We start from the raw sequence: 22,554 nt of genomic DNA, 5'->3' as shown, positions 1-22,554 counted from the left end.
GTTCTGCATACGTTTACATGCGTACGTTTACAGAGTAGTGTATGTTGTGAGCGCCTACTCGTGTGTACTGTATTTTGAAAGAAAAAAACGATAGGTGCTGACAGTGGCTCCGGATCATGACGACGGTGTCCTTCCCTTTTCACCTTCTCTTTGTTCTATCCAGTCGATCCAGGTGCGATTCAGGATCGTGACGTTCCGCCCACGGAAACATTTATTCCCAGTCCATGCATGCATATCCCACAATCCTCTCTCTTTCAGTTCGCCTTTCCATTTCGCGTAACCGTTATCCATCCAGCCCATCGCCTCCTGGCTCCCCGATATCCTTGCATATATAGATAGACATAGACCAACACATTCCAAACCCTTTAATTTGCCTGTGGCGATTGCATATTCTTGCTTGCTGCCTGCTAATTTATGTGTAGGCTAGGCGTCATGGGCGAGCTCCATGGACGAGGATCTAAAGGAGAAGAAGATGTCTTCGTTAGCGTGCCTGCGTCGGCTTCCGCCTGCAGCATCGACTCCGGTGTGTCGACCGGATCACTGTTCTCGTCGACCATGTCGAGCCTGACCGACGATGACGCGCAGTCCTCCCCGGCGGCGGGTGACTGTAAGTGGCCTTCGTCTGCGTCGATAGAGGACACGATGCAGCTGGATCGGGATGCCGGCGGGCCACTCCATGAACTGTCGCCGCTGCTGGCACACCTTCCTGTCAGGTACATGGATCTTAAGTATTTTCTCTGTCCTAAATTAGTTACTGACTCAGTTTTGTCTAGATAGAATGTATTTAGACACTAAAATCTAGAATTTGGAACGAAGGAAGTACCCTACATCTTTGTTTGTAGCATTTATGCTTGTCATAAAATATTTTCCACTATCCAACTTGCTTTATTTGGAACGAAGGCATGCTTTTGTTAGAATTAATACATCATTAGGGGAGCATCAACATATTCTGATCATACATTAGAGCACCTAATGAAACGAATTGGCACAGCGATTAGGAGATGTACTTACAGATAGATGAAGAACTCTCGTGTCTGCTCGATGCAGGCAGGTTGAAGCCCATAGCAATGGCAGGTGGGGTGCTGGAGATGGCCAGCGCTGGCAATGGCCTTCCCGTCACTCCTGGCCTCCCTAGATCGGTAGGGTGAGGGAATATCGGGGAGTAGTTGTAGCAGATTGTGAACTAATCCAACCCCTTTACTAAGAGTCTCCCCTTCCCTTATATTTGGCACAGTGTGACAGCGGACCAAGTCATCGAGTTTGTTTTGTCACCCCCGATCAGGGTGCGTATATGAAAAAGTCATACGTGAAAAAGTCCTGGACGTTGGTCCTATGGGACCCACTTTTATCTTAACGTTATGTTCTGACTTTCTCTTTTTCCTTTATCTGTTAAAGCTAACAGAGCAACCCAACATTCTCCCCCTTGATCGTTAGTTTTAACCTTCATTCGCCCATTCTCCATAGGAATAATAAACCAAAGTGAGGTGTTACAACGGCTAATGAAATGCTGTTGAACCTCAACACTTATGGCATACCAGCCTATCTCGAAATGGATCACATTTTACTTATTGGGAGTGGCTCCTTTAGTGGTCCCTTTATTCCAGAATCATTTGGCTTCCATTAATCCCATGCCGGCAACATGATCATAAAAAAAATACTGGGTGGTAAGCCTTTTGTCAACGGATCCTCAAAATATATAAAAATATTTACATGCTTAGCATCAATAATTTGATCCTGGATTCTATCTTTCACAACATGAAACATATTGTTAATGGTCTTGGCATCACCATTTGACTTGTTGTTACTCGCATAGAAGACTGCGTGTCATAATGCAGTAAGTGGTTAAAATGTTGTCCACCACTTTAATTTCGGGAAACTATTTTGACATACAACCTGCCTGATAGCCTCTTAACATGCCACATTGTTAATTGCATCATTATTGATTGCATCAATGTTATTTTGGAGCTTTTCCACGATATAGCTCCACATGCGAGGGTGAGGATGTGACATGACGTGGAAACCTTAATATCCACACACCTCGCAAAACCAATGTCTGAATAACCCACAAATTCAAGGTCACGAGACATCTCATTAATGAGCATGTAACTTTATTGTCTTGCATGTATCGCAAGACCTTTTTTTTTACGGCTTTTCCAATGGTCCATTTGTGAACCTACTGTATTTGCCAATTATCCCGATCGTAAGTAGGGCGTGTTCATTCTTGAATACACAAGTTGCTTCTGAAAACTGAAGCATAAGGAACCAACATTATCTGATCAGTTTAAATGGTTCCTTGGACAATTAAATGTCCACCTTTATCGCCCTTAACTTTAGTAGCAGGTGAGACAGAGTACTAGTGCATACTTTTTCTCTCTCGTACTCCATCAACATATGTCATCATAATAGAACATTTACTCCTTTTGGACTACACTTATATCTTGGCGAGCCTCAATACATCAAGGTATGAGGCATTACCAAGATCCTTCATATCATAATTAGAAGATTGAAAAACCCTTGGATAACCAATAAGATTCAATCTACATAAAGTAGTAAAGCTTACACCCCTCGTCTTGAGGTAGTATTGTAACATTCTTTGTTTGATCATTTCAAGATTTCCTCAGAGTCACATTTATTTTTGTGGAGCCATATACGGCCAACCATTATTTAACTCACTCAGGAAACTCTATTAAGTTCCATACAACACTAAAGCTCATTATCTTCATCATACATTGCAAATGTCACCAAGATAAATGTTCACACACATTATTTATCACATGAAAATTGTTGAGTTCAACACCAAGTGTTGCATTAGGGACTACATAACTCTCAACATAACTGATGCGTATGAACAAGGATCTCATGGAAATTCTCCTTAAGATTCATGTTCATAAGCTCCAGTTCTCCTTGATCACTTTATATGGAGAACATGGCTCCAAAAACTTGATAATACTTCATTTCCGTTCTAAACCACAACACCGTTGGGCAGAAGGTGGAAAATAACTTGATGAAATTAATGTGGCACATGATTATAAACGACGTTGGTCAGTAATGTAACCATAAGCCACATGTTACACCATAAACAACATTAGAATGGCAAACTTGCCACTTTATGGTTCATGTGTGTTTCATAGTGTTCATAAGGGAGTAATATCACATTAACATGAAAAGGAGTCAAAACATTAGTGTGATTTTTCATTCATTCACTCTCCAAATAGGACTTCTCGTTGGTTCCATCATACTCAGAGAATTAATACAATATCATTCTGGCGTAAGAAAAATGAGTGTGATGACCCGTATTAAATGAGATATTCTCTTTCCCCCTTCGAAATGTGGTAAACTTACCACAATTTCGACGAGATCTCATTTCTCACATTTCTTACATCATAATTGTGTCATCGCACACATAATCATTACAAAAGATACATGCCCCGAGGACACAAAAATTCTCACCACATGGTGAGACTTGCATAAAATGATTGCGTTCCAAAGAACAAAATGTTCATATAAAGAAGCAAGTTGTCTTACAATGCTTTATTCGTCATTATCCTCATAGAAGAACCCATTGTACATTGCTTAAAATGGATAGCATCTTTATGAGCGTCATTATAAACATAAACATTAAGAAAACTTGTGATGAGACGAATCAAAACAAGATCATTTGTTGTTCTAATCCGTATCACCGTTGGGCTGAAAACGGAAGAGAACATTATCATTCATAAAGAAATGGGTTATGACAATAATCAACGTTGGTCAGAATACTATCACATACCATATATCATACGCTCATAATTAAAATCTCTATTCAAAACCTCTCGTTGGTTCCATTTCGACTAGAGAAACTTAAAATCACATAATGACTAATAAAATGTTTTGCTAAATTAATAGCCAACATTAACATAAAGGATCAACATAATACAATCCATTGTGTTATTAGACAAATGGATTCATAACACATCACGACTCATTCTGTCATCAGAACTATGGCAACACAACCTCAAAAACATTAATCATGTGTGCCAAAGTTATTATTAAATGACATTTTAGACATTCATGTCAACAAAAATGTCATTTTACTGGGTAAGCATTGCAATGAATTCACAGAGAAAATAACATTAATATTACCCATCAAGATTTCCAAATATAATTTGGACATTAAATTACATCAAGGTTCACCAAATAGTTGGTAAACTACAATAGTCAAATAAATGACATTACATGACCATCATATCAACTATAAGATTAACACATTCAAATTCTTGAAGCAAAAACATCGTTCTTCAAAAAATCAATATCGTTATGAGCCTTCATCACATTCAGCCTTTGCATGTCCAAAGACATAAAACACACTGAAACAATACTTTAGCATAATGGCTCAACATTATTAGGTCGCATAGTGCGGTGCGGAAAACCGAACCATGCGGCCATGATCATTAAGGTGGCCTCAACCCATTAGTCATGGTCACATCATTAAGAAATGCAATAATTATGAGATCATCATACAATCATTAGTATTTAGCACATCATTAAGAAATGAATGTCATATTAATGACACTAGCAACATTAGGCGCGGCGGCACGCCGCGCCCGTGAGTAAATTATGATGTTGCGATGTATAAGCAAAGAAATTTAAAAATGATTGTATTAGGAGGATAACTTCATTCACATACCACATATTACCTAGCAAAACTGGTAATTATTTGTACTGAGCTACCGCTTACTCCCTATCCACTTGTTATCCAGTAGAAATAAGCAGTGAAATTTAAAAGTGATTGTATTACTGTGAGTGGATAATGATGTTGCAATGTATAAGGAGTGAAATTTAAAAATGATTGTATTAGGAGGATGACTTCATTCTATTACATATAAGCGGTAGATCAGCTAGTAGTATTAATTTACATTGCTACTGAGCTACTTATAGCACATACCATTCTAAGGCCGTATGGTTGATTGTTAGCTTAACTTAAAGGTCTGGTATGATTCAGCAAAAAAAACTCAAGTTTATTTGTTTACATGTGAGTAGAGCAACTAATTTTTTTAAAAAAATTTCAAAATATGTGTAGCATGTATTTCAAAATAAAGGGAGCATATGCTACCATGTACGAAAACACCACTCCCTAGCAAAAAATGGTTTATTGCCAAGCTAGCATAATGTAGCAAATTTTCCATTATTAGATGACTAATAAATTGCATTGCACGTAACATTCACTGTAATGGACATCCCAATATCGTGTGCAATCATACCGTGTACACATGACTTGTTCAACCTAGCTGCCACAACATGTAGCTAAGCTTCTCCTCAACACTTAACCAGATCATGGAGATGCAAACCCCAAAAAGAAGGAATTCAATTTACTGCTGAACACGCACACAACACCAGCACAAACACATCAAGAATTTCTTGTCCATGTATTTGTCCGACCATACACTGCCACAAGCCACTAACTCTGTTTACATAGCTAGGTGACTCTGTTTACATAGCTAGGTGAGGTAGTTAAGGAACTCGACGACAGTAGTGATCGCGCCTCCGGTGATGGTGTCCTTGGCGATCTTGTGTTCACAAAAAGATCAGAGTACCCCTTACGATGCCTCCAATGAAGGCACTTCTGTACGGGAGCACCAGAAAGAGAGAGATAGTAATAAGCAGCAGCGCTAAGCAGTACCAATAACTTCTGAGTCAATTATTTTTAAGGATGCTTCAAAGCATGCAAGCCTAATACTGATTACAAAAGCAATAATGTTTTGATCGCTAAGATCTCTAATCGTAAATGCTAGCTCAATATTGGCTCAATATTGGACTGAGATAATCTTAGGATAAAAGGTGTGGAGACAAAAGTAAAAAAAAAACATCAAGATTTATGAGATGCCAGTGACTCTACCAAATCTTCTCATATGTTTTGAGAGGTAACCGAAGGATCATCTTTTAAAGTGGGAAGATAATAGTTTTGCATGGCGGGAAGGCAGTCAAGTAGATATGTTTTCCTTCACGTAAGATTCAACTAACCGCAAGAAACATGAAAAATCCATTTTCAGAGAATCACTACTCAGTCATAGCGGCCGTGGATTATTTCCACTCCTACTCCATGCCTACATACAGTCCAGCAACAACACCTGCAGGTAAGTAAAAAACGCAACATAATCTTTCAGAAAACATAGGAAGAACGGATGAACATTGATGGTAATGCATTTACTTAAATGGTCTTGTTGTTGCCTTGTCCTGGGGCTGTCAGTGCAAGGCACTGGCTTTTTCAGAGTAGAAATGGTGAGTTCTTTGGATGCCAAGAACAAAATGGTGACCTCTTGGTTGACACAGGGAGGCCGAGAACTGAAGCGAGCTCTGCTTTGCCTTTGGAAAGGACTGAGAGCTGCGGTTGGCCTGCAAGAAACAACACAACACACAAGAGTTAATAAATCAAACGAAAAAGAAAACAAACAGCAGGTGGCATCTACTGCTCTTACAAACAGCAGGTGGCATCTACTGCTCTTATATTTCAAGTGACTGACAATCCACCGCTTGGTCAAATATAGTGTCACGAAACTAACACAGCAAGGTGCACATACTATGTCATTGAAACACCATAGATGTTTTATGTTCAGACTAAGTGCAGGAACTCAAACAAAATTACTATTTTAAGACATAGTAAGTTATACCTCATTCTTAGGATTAAGAAGCAGTACTCTTTCAGAAGGTCGAGCTGATATCTGCACTCTTGAAATTGACACCTTCTGATATGTTTGTGCTCCTTCTCCGCCTGGGAGTATCCTCGCTAGCTCACATGACCGCGCATCGCCCAGGTGGGGCGCTCAAGAGCCTACCAGTTGCCGGTTCAGCTTTGCTATCATCCCTCTCTCCCCTCTATAGTCTATGTAAACCAGTTGTGACCAAAAGCTCAGGTGGCTGACAATCAAGGTCTCATGGAAATAAATTTTGTGGACAATAATGCATATGAGCATGAATGGTAGGCAAAGCCAAGAAATAAAAACAAAATTAGGCACAAAGGGCTGAAATTATGGATATTTTGAATAATAGCCACAAAGGGCTGAAATAAATAGAAATCAACGGGCCTAAATGCTGTAGATAATAACCAATGGTTTATGACAGGTAACAGGAAGTTACCCTACAAACTTCACCCGTCTGCGAACTGCAAGATTTTATTTTGGCATACAAAGTTCTGTGCACAACTTCGCTTTAAAAACACAATGCAATTCACAATTATTGAACTCTATATTAACATAAGAACCACTAAAGAGGTTAACTTATTTGCAAAGTATTCTATTTGGAAATAATTTTAATATATGATAATCGCTGGGATATACATAGCCTGCTCAAAAGAACCAACATGCCATAACCACTGACATGCTCAAATGCAGCCTTCCATTTGATATCTATATGGCATTGCAGTGAACAATTTAGAGAGTAAAAAAGTTCACCAATTGGCTCATTCATTTGTTATCCAAGCCAAAGTTCTGTAGCATTCAAGGATACATTACTCTTCACACTCTGCATGGCCAACACAATATGTTGAAGTACATCAATGTACTAAGCGAACTGTCCATGCAGGAAACTGAGATAGAGATGGCATTACTGATCTTTTATGTTATCAAATAAGATTTACCTTTCCATTATAATGTTGATGGTGGGAGAATGCTGATGGGCCGAGAACCCACTAACTTTGGCAACATACTGATGGACGGTATTGGTTGCATCATTTTAAATAATAGCATCACCTGACGTAGCAAAGAATGGATGCCATGAGATGACATTATACATGACTACATATAATTATATATAAATGTACCTAGAGGTTCAAAAACTATTTACACAGATACTCCGCCACTGATGAAATAATTTTCACAGAAAAGGTAACTCGAGGAAGCTTCAGCACGCGACACGCCGCGCGGTGTCACTGTCTGGGTTCTTGTTGTTTATATCATTTTTCTCTTCCGCGTGCATTACATATTGGGTGTTTACACGATATGTATAAAAGCATGGTAACACATACAACTGTTGTATGTACAAAACTACACGTCGCAACGCAAGTGCTCCACAAGACCACAAATACATGCTGAACCCATTTCTACCCTTGGAACCAAAGGCAAAAAACAGTTGTTCAGGCTTTCTAAGTCATTGTGCAAATAACATGTGAATTCGCAAACCATGTGAGCATGTCATATTGCAAACAGGATGCTAGTTCCACAACCTCTTTGACATGGGGGCTTCTATCAGAGTTAGCAAGGATCAACATTGCAGGCTTCATAATTAGCATATAAACATTTATCAGCCAAATCAATATATCCTGCAGGTTTCCCAACCCAAAGTGTGTCCGGTAGTGTTTTTTTCCATGCTTAGCACTTCTTCCAGAGTAGTAAAAACAGCTGGAATCTTGAACAATGCTAGTGATGTACAAATATCAATGCCAACAATTGAATTTCCTTAACTCATTATATATTTGAGCAAGTTTTGTTTCATAGCCAAGATCAGCAAAAAGAAATAGAGAAGGTGGCTACATCTTTGTCATTGGTTCATGGTCAATAAATGTCCTCAGCAGGTCAACAAAAACAAAGGTACGTATAACAATGAAAGTTGACAAAAGAATGAAATGTGCACTGTACTTTTTCTTGGCAAGGGGCTTCCTATGCTTTTAAAGAGAGAGTTCTGGAAAACATTAAACTCTGGCCTTTGGTAGTTCATATCAACTGTATATCATTTTTGAAAGTTAAACAGTAGAAAATATCCTACCACACAAATTAATTAATAAAACAGATTATGTGCACATGCAAAAAAGCGCAAAAAAAAAGAAAAGGAGCTCCCTAACCAGGTCTCTAGGCCATCACACTTATTCTTCTAGCTCTGAAGGAGACCCTATGCATCAACTCCTTAAGGATTCACGCACACATGTGAATGCTTTGTTGAGTAACTTTGAATGTAGCCATGGTGATGTGGATACTCACATCTTCTGGATATGAGAGAAGTCAACAGAGAATGAAAGGAAAGCTAAACCACCAGAGATCTCCCATAATCAGAACAAAAGCTAAGATAAAAGGATGGCAAAATTGGATGTGTGCTTGATGCACAGTTGGAGATCATACGTGCATTGGCAGTGTTGGACTGTTGGGCAAGAGAACCGTAATTGACGGCGGTGGCATCTCCTTCATCATTGGCAATGCTGCTCTCCTGAATAATTCTGGTTGAAGATCCCACAGATCTGTGTTGTTGGAATCACCCTATCATCCGCCCCTCCATGAAATTCTGCAGTAAGAATTTTCATTTTCTAATTTCTACAGGAATAAAACAAACCAAAATTGAATCAGCCAAAATAAAAGAGGAGCACACCATGTCGTTGCCGCAGCCCTTCCGCCTCCCCACGTCCCCCTCCTGGACCACGTCGTTGCCGCCGTCCCATTCCTCCTTCTTAGGGCTCCCTGCTACGCACTCCAGCACCACCACCGCCACCACTGCCGCCGCCACCAATTCCTGCTTCTCCCACCGACCCCGGCCGCCTCCGCCCAGCCTCAATCTCGCTGGCCGCAGAACTCGTGTCGTGGATGCCTCCATGGCCCTGCGCCGGTTTCTCTCGGGGCGGGCTGCAGCAGAAAACGGCTGGAGGTGCACGGCAGCGCGCAGAGTTTGCCCATGAAACACACGGAGGCGGCGGCCGCTCCAGCACGGGGCATCGCGAGGGCAGCACGGTGAGACGGCCAAGCAATCAGGCGGAGACGACGAACCGTCCGCGGTGTTCGTAGCCAAGCCGGCGGCGGTAGGCACCGGCGATGATCTGTAATCGGAAATGGAAGAAAGGGAGATCGGTGACCATAGGGATCTCGAGGATCGGGCAAAGTAGTAGCTCCGACGCAGGGAGGGGGAGGCGATGGAGACGTAGGCGATGAGGAGCTCGGGGCGGTGGGATGCGCAAAATCTGGGGCGGTGTGGGCATATGCGTTTCTGGAAGTATCTCTCGTTTTTTAGGTGTGTCGAGTCTCTATATACCGAGATAAAGGAGCAAATCGTCAAAGCGGTGTTATTGGGACCCACGTTGGAAGAAACGACACACCAGGAGACAGTGCAGTAAATTGATCACCTATCCCAGAATGACCCACCACGGTCCCTATTCGTCGCAGCTAGGAACACAGCAGCAAAACACCAAGCCATCCCACCACCGAAGCTCCACGAAGAAAACACATGCAAATGTGCACGTGTCAGCAGCGCATGCTTCCCTACCTCCCTAGAAAATACTATACAACACCTAAATGGTACACACGAAAGAACCAGCACAAATCAAAACACACAAAGATACACGTGTCACCACGACATGAATTCAAGAAAGGCCTCAAAATTCTTACAAAAAAGATGTTTGTTCCCAAATAGTATAGTTATATATTAGAATAAATTTCTTGCAAAAAAAAAGTAACATAATATTCAAAACTTATGATAGATTACCATAGTTATGCTAATAGAATTAGCATTACTCCATGACTTCAAAATTCAACCAAAATTGAGACACAATCATTAAAACAAAACATAAACATGACATTCTATTCAGAAAATAAATAAAATGTTTGTGATCATATTTTAGACAATTTATCTTCTGTGTATAAAACAGAAACATAAAACAGTAAAAATCACTGAAAATATACCCCCCAAAAAAGGAGCCATTCAGCAAGCCAGAAAACTCTCTGGGCTAACTGAACCTGGGCCGCTGCCAATCGTCCTTGTCGGCCCGAGAAGCACACGAGGCCCATATACATTCCCAAAGTGATCAGGACCGTCGGATCAAAATGACGGTCAGGATTCGCCCTGGTGGAAACAAAACAGACGACCCCCAGCCATCCCTAACCCTAATCCCGTTTTCTCCTCCTCTGCCGATTTCCCCGCGTGAGACAAGACCAGCGATGCCGGAGGCAATCGCACCACTCCCGACCATGGCGACACGGTGGCGGCGTTCGCCGGAGCAGCGCGGTGAGACTAGGTCTTGCGCGCTCCTTCGTCGAACACCGCTACTGGTGTCGTTTTCTTCATCAAACAATGGGGTGGGTGGTCTGCAGCTCGGCGACAAGCCGGCGCATCCATTTGGCGATGAAGACGGCGAGCATCACAAGGACGCCGACATCTGCATCCATCCGCGCATCCTCTACGTTGGGAGGGGAATGGCGACGCGGCACCAGCGCCCTCGCACTAGAAGTGGCTCTGTGCTGGCACGACTTGAGGATGTGAAGCGGGCGCACGCGGCACAGCGGCCGTGAGCGTCGACTTCCGTTAGTGCTGCGGCGACTTGGGGAAAAACCGATGGCGGCGTGCTTGGCACAAAGGCCTTTGGCACCGTCATCCATGAGTAGCCCCGCAACAGCGGTAATTTCCTGAATCCTAAGCATTGTTAGTTTGCTCGATTTGGGATTAGGTAACATTTGGGGATTTTCCTTTACTTTCTGTATACAAATTCACCTCCTTCTAATTGCTTAAACATGACTAACATCAGAACAAAAAAAAAATCAACCGAAATATCATTTGCATGATTAAATATGATTGGTTGACTAAAATTGACCTTTTACCATTATCTGTGAGCATAATTAGGCTAATATGAGGCCAAAACATGAACTCCTAATCAAAATTAGGACTCTAAGATGATCAGATCCTGCTCTGATACCATTGTTAGAATTAATACATCATTAGGGGAGCATCAACATATTCTGATCATACATTAGAGCACCTAATGAAACGAATTGGCACAGCGATTAGGAGATGTACTTACAGATAGATGAAGAACTCTCGTGCCTGCTTGATGCAGGCAGGTTGAAGCCCATAGCAATGGCAGGTGGGGTGCTGGAGATGGCCAGCGCTGGCAATGGCCTTCCCGTCACTCCTGGCCTCCCTAGATCGGTAGGGTGAGGGAATATCGGGGAGTAGTTGTAGCAGATTGTGAACTAATCCAACCCCTTTACTAAGAGTCTCCCCTTCCCTTATATTTGGCACAGTGTGACAGGGGACCAAGTCATCGAGTTTGTTTTGTCACCCCCGATCAGGGTGCGTATATGAAAAAGTCATACGTGAAAAAGTCCTGGACGTTGGTCCTATGGGACCCACTTTTATCTTAACGTTATGTTCTGACTTTCTCTTTTTCCTTTATCTGTTAAAGCTAACAGAGCAACCCAACAGCTTTGTCTAAACGCGTTGAGAATTACTCTCTCGGTTCCGATTTAATCAATGCGAGCAGAATTGGTAAGTATAGGGCTCGATGCACAGAGATCAGCTCGATCGCGTCGATCAAATGGGAAATGGAGGGAGTAGTACTGAAGGTGAAAAGAAAGATCGGCGAAGGATCAACATTTTTTTTTTTTTTTTTTTGAGAACCAACCTGTGGTTGGATGGTGAGGAGGGCAGTGGCACCCCCAGCCCACCAGAGTTCAAATCCCAGATTTGACACTTTGGTGTCTCATAAAGGCGGAATATTCTTCAGTGGGAGGCGACGTTCCCGTCGACGGCAGGCGCCTGTGGTGACTTCGTCAATCTCAAGACCCGTCGGATCAATTCTTCAACGCAGTCTCTTGGAGGTGCTCATAGGGGTAGGGTGTGCGTGTGTGCGTTCATAGGGGTGAGTGTGTGCGCGTTTGTATGAGCGTCTTTGATTGTACTGTGTTTCGCAAAAAAAAAAAGAAGGATCAACTTTTTTTTTCTTTTGCAACTTAATTTAGAAGGCGATAAATATATTTATCTACCAACATCAAGTGCCCCAATTGTGAATCGATTTCAGAAGGCTTGATATGTTCAGTCTCTGCATGAATTATACCTGCATAATTTTCAGCATGCTAACTAAACCTTCAGTTCATCTCTACGAATAAAACCGGCAGAATATGCGAAGACAACTACATTTTTTCAGGCATGATCTCTGACAAACAAAAAATTCATTTACCACAGGACAGGGCTGTCTAAGTACTACAAAGGGAAGTCCCAGTCTTTCAGATCGTTTTCTGATGTCAAATGCTTACAAGATCTCGCAAAGAAGACCACCTCTCACTTCAGCAGAAATAAGGCAAGACGTTCGTTGATTCTACATGACGTTCGAGGGCCTTGCAGCAATATGATAGCAAAGAAGACAACCCAGAGGGGTTCATCGGATCAGCTGCTGTCAAGGGCAAGGAGCAGGGACCTCTTGCACAGAAGGGGTAAACCCACCTGCGTACCATAGCAAGAAAGAACTGTGCAGCAGTACATACGCTAGCTAAATGCACAAGGTTTTGCAAAATGAGATAAGATTTACCGCACACAACTAGAATTCTCCCAGGTTCCATGTCTTCGTTTGTCAGAAGAGCTTTCTGCAAATGAAATTTTCAGAGCAAAGTTTTGCTTACTTATATTTTTATCTGTGCCTAATCTTTATATGTGACATACCCGATCCACAACATGTTGGAAATAGTTCGATCTCTCAATCCCAACATGAAAAGGTAGACCCAAATACTTCTCTGTTAAAGACTCTGAATTTATATTCAGCGTTGTACACACCGCCTCTTCATCTTCTGCCAACGTATTGGGGCTGAAAAATGCTTGACTTTGGGTCGCTCACTAGTTTTTGACAACAAGCACATGCAGTATCTAGCACTTCTCGAAGAATGGGCGCATTTTTCATATCAGCCTTCATCAAGATCAGATAATTTTCGATGAAAAGTAGGTGAGACACCTATGGTGCCCTCGGCACACCCTGACTCCTTGTAAGGTATGAGCTTCTTCCTCATGTGTCAACAAACCTGAGAGCTCTTTCGGCACAAAGCCAAAAATTAAGATACGACGAAAGTGGATCACCTTTCCGTAAACCGCTTGTAGGTGTAAACCTTTCAGTTTCATAACCAAAACTCTATAATTCACCGTAGAAACACAAGTCATGATAAGATGCACCCATTGAGACGTGAACCCTAATCTATCCATCATATCCCTGAGAAGACCCCACTTGACCCTGTCATATGTTTTACACATGTCTAATGTAGCAGCACAATAACCATTCCTTCTTTGTTTTCTTCCCTTGAAAGCATGGACACACTCGTAAACCTCCAACATGTTGTCAGTGAGCAAACGTCCTGTACAAAAACACTTGCAGCTAACCGTACTAAGATCCCATATTCCTGCACCACAGAGCACACCCATAGTTGAAACGCACGCATGCAAAAGACTGAATTATTTTCACATGTACGCATGCCGCCTTCAAATGCAATGTTTATTCTCACCGGTAATTACCATTCAATTGCTTTCATTTAATCCTCTCATACCCTTTTAGAGGCGATATGCAGAATATTCTTTCAGCGTGAGACGATGTTTTTGTCGATAGCGAGACAATGTGGCTTGTTGGATTAGTCTTTCACAGTCAGTCTCTCGCAGATGCGGGCGTTTATAGAGAGTAGTGTATGTACGATATTTGTGGAATTGTGGGTGCCTACTCGTGTGTACTGTGTATTTTGAAAGAAAAAAAAAGAGAGGCGATAGGTGCTGACAGTGGCTCCGGATCATGACAACGGTGCCTTTCCTTTTCACCTTCTCTTTGTTCTATATCCAGTCAATCCAGGGGCGATTCAGGATCGTGACGTTCCGCCCACGGAAACATTTATTCCTCGAAATAGACTTTCGCCCCGCTATATTAATATAGCACACGACCGATACAACAGGATCCATGGCTGGGGCAAACAGCACAAGCACGCCCAAAAGAAAACACAAAAGAAAGACAAGAGAAACTAATGCCGAAAGAGGTCGAATTTACGAAAACGGAGATGCCTCGCAACCGTTGCGCCCGCCGGAGAATATCCACCACATTCCTAGCACCTGGAAGCCCCGCGTACCAAGCAACACCTTCAAGAAGGGATGCGACGATGACGACGCTGCTGCCCGGAGTGATCCTAGGGTTTCCCCCGGTACGCGCAGGGATAGGGAACCAGGGCTTCACCCAACGCCCTTCAAGAAGGAAGGGTGGCGCCCGCGGACGTCACCGCGTCGGTGTCGGCGAAACTGACAGGGATTTCTCCCGACCCTCGTAGTCCCGCCTTAATCAATCCATTTATTCCTAGTCCATGCATGCATATCCCACAATCCTCTCTCTGTCAGTTCGCCTTTTCATTTCGCATTACAGTTATCCATCCAGCCCATCACCTCCTGGCTCCCCGCGATCTCCTCCCATATATAGACCAACACGTTAGCTTTTGCCTGTGGCGATGGCCTATTGCAGTTCGTTGCTTGCTGCCTGCTAATTTATGTACAGGCTAGGCGTCATGGGCGAGCTCCATGGAGGAGGATCTCAAGGAGAAGAAGATGTCTTCGGTAGCGGCGGGGAAGGCTCGTCGACCATGTCGAGCCTGACCGACGACGACGCGCAGTCCTCTCCGGCGGCGGGTGACTGTACGTGGTCTTCGTCGGCGTCGACAGAGGACACGATGAAGCTGGATGGGGATGGCGGCGGGCCGCTCTATGAACTGTCGCCGCTGCTGGCGCACCTTCCTGTTAGGTACGTGGATCTCAAGTACAATACATTAATATTTTTTGTTGGCAGCATTCATGCAATTACTGTAGCTTGGCTTTCCGAATTTATATTACTTGAAGGAAATTGGCAAATCAGCTAACTGCAAGCTAAGAATTTTACCTGAATAATTTTCAGCATGCTAACTGAACCTTCAGTTCATCTCTACGAATAAAACCGGCAGAATATGCGAAAACAACTGCATTTTGCGCACATGCATGATCTCTGACAAACAAACAATTCACTTACTACAGGACAGGACTGTCCAAGTACTACAAAGGGAAGTCCCAGTCTTTCAGATCGCTTTCTGATGTCAAATGCTTACAAGATCTCGCAAAGAAGACCACCTGTCACTTCAGCAGAAATAAGGCAAGACGTTCGTTGATTCTACATGACATTCGAGGGCCTTGCAGCAAGATGATAGCGAAGAAGACGTCCCCGAGGGTTTCATCGGATCGGATTAGTTGCTGTCAAGGGCAAGGAGCAGGGACCTCTTGCACAGAAGCGGTAAACCCACCTGCGTACCAGAGAAAGAAAGAACTGTGCAGTAGTACATACGCTAGCTAAATCACAAGGTTTTGCAAAATGAGATGCTCGCACGCAGCTAGAATTCTCCTAGGTTCCATGTCTTCGTTTGTCAGAACAGCTTTCTGCAAATGAAATTTTCAGATGCAAAGTTTTGCTTATATTTTCATCTGTGCCCAATCTTTATTATGTTATTATGCTTGACCGGGTTATGCTCTGGACAACCTGCAAAGGTTGTACTAACAACATAAATATAGTATAAGTAATAAATAACAATGATTAATATGTAATCCAGCACAATGCAGTTTCAGACATTTGGTGGTCAGTTTGTAATGGTTCCAAATAACTCAACGTATATTGTGAACTCAAATAGAAATTTCCCAGGTTCCATCGAAGGGCTTTCTGCGAATGAAGTTTTCAGGAGCAAAGTTTTCTTATATTGTCATCCCAACCCAATCTTCGTTACTGTATTCTTGGTCTGGAGATATTAAGGTCGTTGAGCTAACACCACAGATATATAATAATGATCAACAGTGGGCAATATGTAGGCCAGCACAATACAGTTTTAGACATTTGGTGAGTTAGCAATGATTATGACACAACATATATACGATATGTACAATGAACTGAAATATGATGTTTAATCAACACCTCATCTGTTCGAAACCAGGTAGGTATGGATAGTGCAATGTGCGGGACATCTTAAAATTTGCATCTTCATATAATACACAGGAAATTACACACTTTTGAGCAAAAGATCGATTCCCATAAATTGGCAAATTTACTGGTACTCAACCCAGCTACCTACATGATTGAACATAACTCCACCATTGCCCATTGGTAATGAAAATTAAGACCCCCAAATTAAAGAGGTTTGGAGACTGGGGCCATATAAATGGTAGGAATATTGTACGACAAGCGTGGCTATATTCTCCAGTGTCGTGGATAAAATCAACTGATATAGTACATCGGATTTGGAAGTTTGAAGGATCTGGTTGACACTGGCAGTCCTATCAAATCACTCCACTGATCCCCAGAGTTACCAAGTATCTTGAATCCTTCCACTTCCATCACAGCTCGTCTCTCCGATTTGTACTGCACAGCGGTCTTGCCAATATCAGAGGGTTGCCTGCAACATGAGCATACTACCGATTAAAAAAAGAACTGACTCGGTGATTTACATAGAGACATGTCTTGAAGTGTTTCTAATAATAAAGAATTTGTGTTAATTTGTAGATGTCACGTGAAAAGGTTGCAGTAACATAACTACAGAGGGGAATCAGAGTTGACTGGAAAACCCAATTTTTTCAATTCCTTCTGTGTGTCTAATGAGATCAAAACGAAAAAGTAAGAAGGGGGAATCAGTTGGATAAAACTAGATGGTCCACACTGATAAAAAAACTTATGACTCCTCAAAGTCTGAGAAAGATTGTTAAATTGTAAGTTAAACTGTGAAGCATTTCACCGAGAGCTTTCCAAGGATAATTCATGTTGACATAAGTTCTTTTCAAGAAACCTCCTTAAGGTCCTAACATACTTCAACTACCATGTCCTAGGATATCATTTGGAAACTAGGGACTTCTAGAAACAATTATGATCCAAATATCCAAGACGGTTTCTGATGTATATAAATATACAATAAGCAGCTGGCTCGTTTGATGCAAGAATTGTAGCAAATACCTCAGTATGAGTTTTTCCCATGAATGGTAGCCAGCAAACAAGAGATTTTCTTCTGTAGCATTACGCTGTGATTCACTTCGGCCAGTCAAGAGGATAATATGGAAACCAAGTCCTTGAAGTTCATTGTACAGTTTCAAGCTAGATGGTAATGCCGGTGCCTTCGCTACGTCAACCCATGCATCAAATGAGGTTTCATTGAATTCCACCACTCTGCAAAATCAGTGGAAGTGTGAAAATAATAAAGCAGGAATCATTTTCAGTAGAACAACAAAGTGGAATATCCTTAATATTATTACATCTTCCCTTTTGGAAAATTAGAATGAGAAATGATACATGTATCAGTAATACTCCTTTGAGCTTACTGCAGGCTCTACAATTCAAACTAACCCAGGTGCTAAGAAACTGGAGATTGCTTCACCGTGACTCCGAATTGCCGGTGACGGATCAACGTATTGGGAAGTTTGAGCAGAAAGATGAGACTCCACTGATGTTTGGGTGGCTCTGAAGAAGAAAACGAGAATGAATGTGGAGATCATTGCTTCAAAAGGAAAGGGGTGGGGTGATGCATGTTTGCTATCCGCAACATACACTGCTTGGAGAAATTGAAAGTCAAGCCGAGTTGCTGAGCAAAATCTCAATGTAATAGTCTTTTAGCTGCTGATAATTTTGTTGGCTGAAATCGGTACGTAGTAGTTTTTTCAAACCTGTTTGCTCTGTTTTTGAACAATATGATTCTAACCAGACTTTGACACTCTGGTCTTTACAATGAGCGTGTAGCTGGGCTGCTGGGGCAATGATGTTGATGCCCTTTAGATAAAAAAAAACTGCAAACAGGAATATGACTATGCTGTCGTTTAATAAGTGAAAATTATAAGCACTGCTAAAGAATAGCCCACCAGTCAGGTGCTGTTTCGTCAGGATTAAGAAAAACTTACTTACTGGTAAACTTTAAAAGGCAAGCACATAATTGAGAGGAAAGATCTAAAACCTATTTCTTACAGATTTTAATAAATGTAACTTGGAATAAAGCCAGCCATAGAAGTTAATTTACAAACCCAAACAATTTTATCATGAGGAGATGACTTTTATGAACAATGTCCTTAGCGAAAGGTAGTCCCACGTCTTGTTCCTCGGTGTGGGACTAAAAATAAATCCATTACAGAAAACTGTATGACTTTGTGTTGGCACTTAGTATATTGCCTGGACAACTATGCAATAATACTATCTACTGTATTATTAGTCCACAAAAATTTGCATCTACTTATAATGAGGATGCATGATGTAGTGATGTAGAACTGCTAAATGAAGACACTTTCATGTGGCAAAATTTGCATATACAATTTGTTGTTACTTCGCAACAGAACCTTTCAATTAGTGACAAAAATACAAAAATCGCTCCTTACCACAACAACTCTCATGGAATTCGTTTGAAAAAAAGCTCAATGGATTTGCAATCTTAAACGCAGGAAGAAATAATAGTGACTGATTGATTTGCGCACGCAGAATCAATGTAGTAACGAGAAAAAAAAAAGCCAGAGGTGGGTCGGGGCGAATTACCCCCATCCGCTTTCGGCGTAGTAGGGCGCGTTGGAGAGCAGCGTCTCGTCGACGTCGAACACCCAGGCCGGCTTGGCGCCCCCCTCGCCCGACGCGAACGCCTGCGAGGCGAAGGCGAGGGATTCGGCGGCGGCGACGGCGGAGTCGGACGCGTAGCGCTCGCCGTCCATGTAGGCGCGGACGGAGGCCCCGCAGCGCGCCGGCACCTGGCGCCACGGCCCCGCGTTGCCCGTCTCCACCGACAGCATCCAGCTGTCGCAGAAGAGCGCGTCGGCGTCCGCGGCGCCCGAGGACGCGGCGGCGGGGACGTCCGTGACGGAGCGGAGGACGGACTCGGCGGCGGCGTTGACGACGACCGCCGCGGCGAGGACGAGGACCAGGAGGAGGCGCATTGCGGGAGGCGGTGGGCGGCTAGGGCTGCAGGGCTACGCCGGGGCTCGGGCCTCGCCGCCGGCGATGGATGGCTGACTGGCTGGATTTGGCGATTGCCGTAGAGGGAGGGTGGACGGGAATCTTTCGATGTTATTGGCCGTGGGGCATTGTGCCACACGATCCCGTGGGACCTGCTACTTCTCCCTGTGACGACGATTGTGACTGACAGGTTGGGCCACGGACTACTGGGCAGCCTTGTCAGTGAGGCAGCTAACGTGACGCTTGGTACTTCTTTTATTTTTGCGAGTGAACTCTTCGCACCTTGCACATTTGGTAGTGGATTTTTTGTCTTGTCGGAAAACCTATCCTCCCGGTGTTTGGACTTTGCGTCGGTAATGACTGATCCACATGCCTCCCCTTTTTAATTAAATTGTTAGTGAATAATGCAGTGTTTCCTCTCTACACCCACGAATACTCAACTAGATCATTGTGTAGTTAAATATGTACACATGCATCTCGAATTACTTGATGCATATGGAGGAAAGCAGCAACCTGGACCGGGACATGCTCAACCTTAGCAAAGGTCCCTAAAAATCAAATAGACGGTCAACATCCGCTGATACCAGACGCTCACTCTCAATGATCATGTTGTGCAACGTTCATCACCTCCCACATCTGAGACTCCGACTGAGTGAGAGCATGTAGGAACAATGGTAAAACACTGCTCGAGCACACCAAAAACCCGCTCGATATCCTTGCGACATACTTCCTGTGGCATGTTGCAAAATACGTTCTTTGTAGCAGGATTTGTGATTGTCTTCACAAATGTAGCATATTGTGGATAGATCTCAAAGTTGACGCCCGGAGCATGTCCCTCAGCTAGCCTTCCAAACACAGGACAGTCCTGCAGCACATTAACATCGTTGTGAGCTCCTGCCATGCCGAATAAAGTGTGCCAAATTCAAAGGTCATAGTCAGCAACTGCCTCAAGTATGACACTGCACTCTTAAGTATGCCCCTTGTTCAACACTTGGCAAGCAAATGGGCGATTCTTCCAACCCAAGTGATTCGAGCGATGCTACCAAGCATCCCAGAAAATCCTCTCCCTGCATTTTGTGTCAAGATCCAAGCTGTATCAGCTGCATTGGGCACTCTTAAATAGTATGGCACAAACACTACCACCATTGCCCTGTTGAAAGAGCATTTCATGATCTCTAGGGTTTTGTGTGTTTGACAACAACACCGATGATAATTTAATATGATGCTAAGTGTTGCAGATGTGAAATGGGCTTGTCCCTCGTCTCTGTCGATTCTCCAAAAAGGAGAAAAGAATGTCAAGTTTAAAAAGGATTTTCTGCCCCGGTCGGCACTGCCGCCCGGTGCAGGCCGGCAATGTAGGTGGCAACAGGCTGACACTGTCGCCTGCACCTGTTCGTCAGGATCATCGAGGAAACCTCCAGGGGCGGCACTGCCGGGGTTTGTACGCTGACACTGCCGCTGAAACCTCTCCAACGGGAAGATTTGGCTGAGGGGTATTTAAGGGACCATTCTTCTACCTTGGAAAGTTGCTCCTTCTCCCTAAGAACACACCATTCAGCTGAGCCACGAAAATCATCACATCTCCTTCATAAACCACCCAAAGCTCTTGATCTTTGGAGAATCGAAGTAGAAGACCCTGATCTACATCTTCACCAAAACGATTTGTGCTTCCCCTCATTTGCTTGAGGGCCCCTTTGTTAGTTTTCTTATGGAAACCCTAGTTGGTGCTGCTGTCACTGCCCTAAGAACCTTGTAAAGACTCATTATCCGCCTCAAGGAAATCCCTTAGTGGACAAGTGAGCTAGGCCTTTGTGGTGTTGGTTAGGCCTTCGTGGCAACCACACCCCTCCAACGTAGATGTACTTCCCCTCAAAAGGAAGGAACTACGGGAATCATCCCTTGTGTCTCTGCGTGCTCCACTCTTCGTTACCTCTATCCTTTATTGCATTGCTATATCTTGCTTAGTTGTATATCGTGTAATCTAGGTAAATTCATATCTAGAAAATTTACCTTTGTGTCAAGCCTTAATTGAAAAAGAACTAAAATTTTGGTAGCACCTATTCACCCCCCCCTTTAGGTGCGGCATATGATCCTTTCACCTATAAAACATGTAGACACTCTCAAAGCATGTTGACTCCGACACGCACAGATAATTACCGGCTACATCTGGGGGAGCACTATATGCAAGACAACACATATAAGTTGTGCACTTTTGAACTGATGAGAAGCGGTACAGTCTTTCTTGCATATGAAGTATGTGTCATACACTATAACGCTGAACACAATCCGCACGGACAGATCCCTGTTCATTCTAAATCGGCGCGAAATCTTTGGCGCATATGTTCCATCGCCGGCGAAGTAGTTGGAGTCAAGCAGCAATGCGGGACGCAAGGAGGAGGAGCCGTGTCACCATGTCCACGATGTCATCCTCGCGGCCACGGAGCGAACTTTACGCCGTCGGGAGGCCAGCATGGCCCGTTGCCGTGCTCGAGACAAACCCGAGGCCTGCGCCTCACGGTTGAGGTCCGACGGGCTGGACCGTCAAGGCACACTGATGACCTTTAGGTGGTGTGACTACAAGTACCTCTGACCGTGGTAGGCCTCGCGATGGCGAGTAGATACGACCGTCATATATAGTTTAGTTTATCTAATCGTTCCATATGTCTAAAGACAGTTATTTTGGTCAAACATATGTTAATCCCAACTATTTATTATTTTTGTGTCAATGCCAGGCAGGCCAATGCGGACAGCAAAACAATCTGCCGCGCTGCCCACGCATATGCGCCGACGCATGGCATCGCCAAATTTGGGCCATGAATGTATCCCTAAATGCATCGGCTGCTAGCCAATTTGCGTCGAGCCACTGATGTGGAATTTTACCCATTTTCGGATAAGCC

The 22,554-nt window shown here is 43.3% G+C and overlaps 2 protein-coding genes, 1 long non-coding RNA gene and 1 pseudogene across 8 annotated transcripts; 2 read left to right on the top strand and 2 right to left on the bottom strand.

Annotated features, from left to right (window-relative positions):
• The first annotated feature begins 261 nt into the window (after nucleotides 1-261).
• LOC124681367 lies at nucleotides 262-13,349 on the top strand (annotated as a pseudogene).
• LOC124681368 lies at nucleotides 5,195-9,354 on the bottom strand. Of its 4 annotated transcripts, none has more exons than XR_006995848.1 (4): nucleotides 9,331-9,354; nucleotides 6,648-9,246; nucleotides 6,188-6,372; nucleotides 5,195-6,107 (listed from the first exon to the last, which is right to left on the bottom strand). It is a non-coding gene; the product is annotated as an uncharacterized LOC124681368 (long non-coding RNA). The 4 variants fall into 4 exon arrangements; XR_006995849.1 differs by having other exon boundaries at nucleotides 5,195-6,372; nucleotides 6,648-6,859; nucleotides 7,613-9,246; XR_006995847.1 differs by having other exon boundaries at nucleotides 5,195-6,372; nucleotides 6,648-7,724; nucleotides 9,087-9,246.
• A 1,717-nt stretch (nucleotides 13,350-15,066) lies between the features above and the next one.
• On the top strand, nucleotides 15,067-16,285 carry LOC124681371 (protein OXIDATIVE STRESS 3 LIKE 2-like). The gene is made up of 2 exons (XM_047216294.1): nucleotides 15,067-15,472; nucleotides 15,739-16,285. Exons 1-2 carry the CDS (start codon nucleotides 15,222-15,224, stop codon nucleotides 16,049-16,051), a joined length of 564 nt encoding a protein of 187 aa, XP_047072250.1. The 5' UTR covers nucleotides 15,067-15,221; the 3' UTR covers nucleotides 16,052-16,285.
• A 399-nt stretch (nucleotides 16,286-16,684) lies between these two features.
• LOC124681370 (acid phosphatase 1-like) lies at nucleotides 16,685-19,698 on the bottom strand. Of its 3 annotated transcripts, XR_006995850.1 has the most exons (5): nucleotides 19,247-19,698; nucleotides 18,077-18,190; nucleotides 17,690-17,899; nucleotides 16,884-17,138; nucleotides 16,685-16,798 (listed from the first exon to the last, which is right to left on the bottom strand). XR_006995850.1 is itself a non-coding variant. In XM_047216292.1 (4 exons), exons 1-4 carry the CDS (start codon nucleotides 19,636-19,638, stop codon nucleotides 16,961-16,963), a joined length of 894 nt encoding a protein of 297 aa, XP_047072248.1. In that variant the 5' UTR covers nucleotides 19,639-19,696; the 3' UTR covers nucleotides 16,685-16,960. The 3 variants fall into 3 exon arrangements, 2 of the variants coding, with proteins under 2 accessions (XP_047072248.1, XP_047072249.1); XM_047216292.1 differs by having other exon boundaries at nucleotides 16,685-17,138; nucleotides 19,247-19,696; XM_047216293.1 differs by lacking the exon at nucleotides 18,077-18,190 and having other exon boundaries at nucleotides 16,685-17,138; nucleotides 19,247-19,653.
• Nucleotides 19,699-22,554: the final 2,856 nt, after the last annotated feature.

Source organism: Lolium rigidum, unplaced genomic scaffold (assembly GCF_022539505.1).
Source record: "Lolium rigidum isolate FL_2022 unplaced genomic scaffold, APGP_CSIRO_Lrig_0.1 contig_41064_1, whole genome shotgun sequence".
NCBI lineage: Eukaryota > Viridiplantae > Streptophyta > Magnoliopsida > Poales > Poaceae > Lolium > Lolium rigidum.
Note: the sequence above shows the minus strand (reverse complement) of the source record. Positions and strands in the feature narration are given on the sequence as shown.

Bases quoted from the DNA above. Each gene is read 5' to 3' on its own strand.
- LOC124681371 (XM_047216294.1), top strand. From the start codon at position 15,222: ATGTACAGGCTAGGCGTCATGGGCGAGCTCCATGGAGGAGGATCTCAA. The intron at 15,473-15,738 runs GTACGTGGATCT...CACTTACTACAG, and splicing joins CTGGCGCACCTTCCTGTTAG to GACAGGACTGTCCAAGTACT.
- LOC124681370 (XM_047216292.1), bottom strand. From the start codon at position 19,638: ATGCGCCTCCTCCTGGTCCTCGTCCTCGCCGCGGCGGTCGTCGTCAAC. The intron at 18,191-19,246 runs GTAATTCGCCCC...TTTCTTCTTCAG, and splicing joins TACGCCGAAAGCGGATGGGG to AGCCACCCAAACATCAGTGG. The intron at 17,139-17,689 runs GTATTTGCTACA...CTCATGTTGCAG, and splicing joins TGGGAAAAACTCATACTGAG to GCAACCCTCTGATATTGGCA.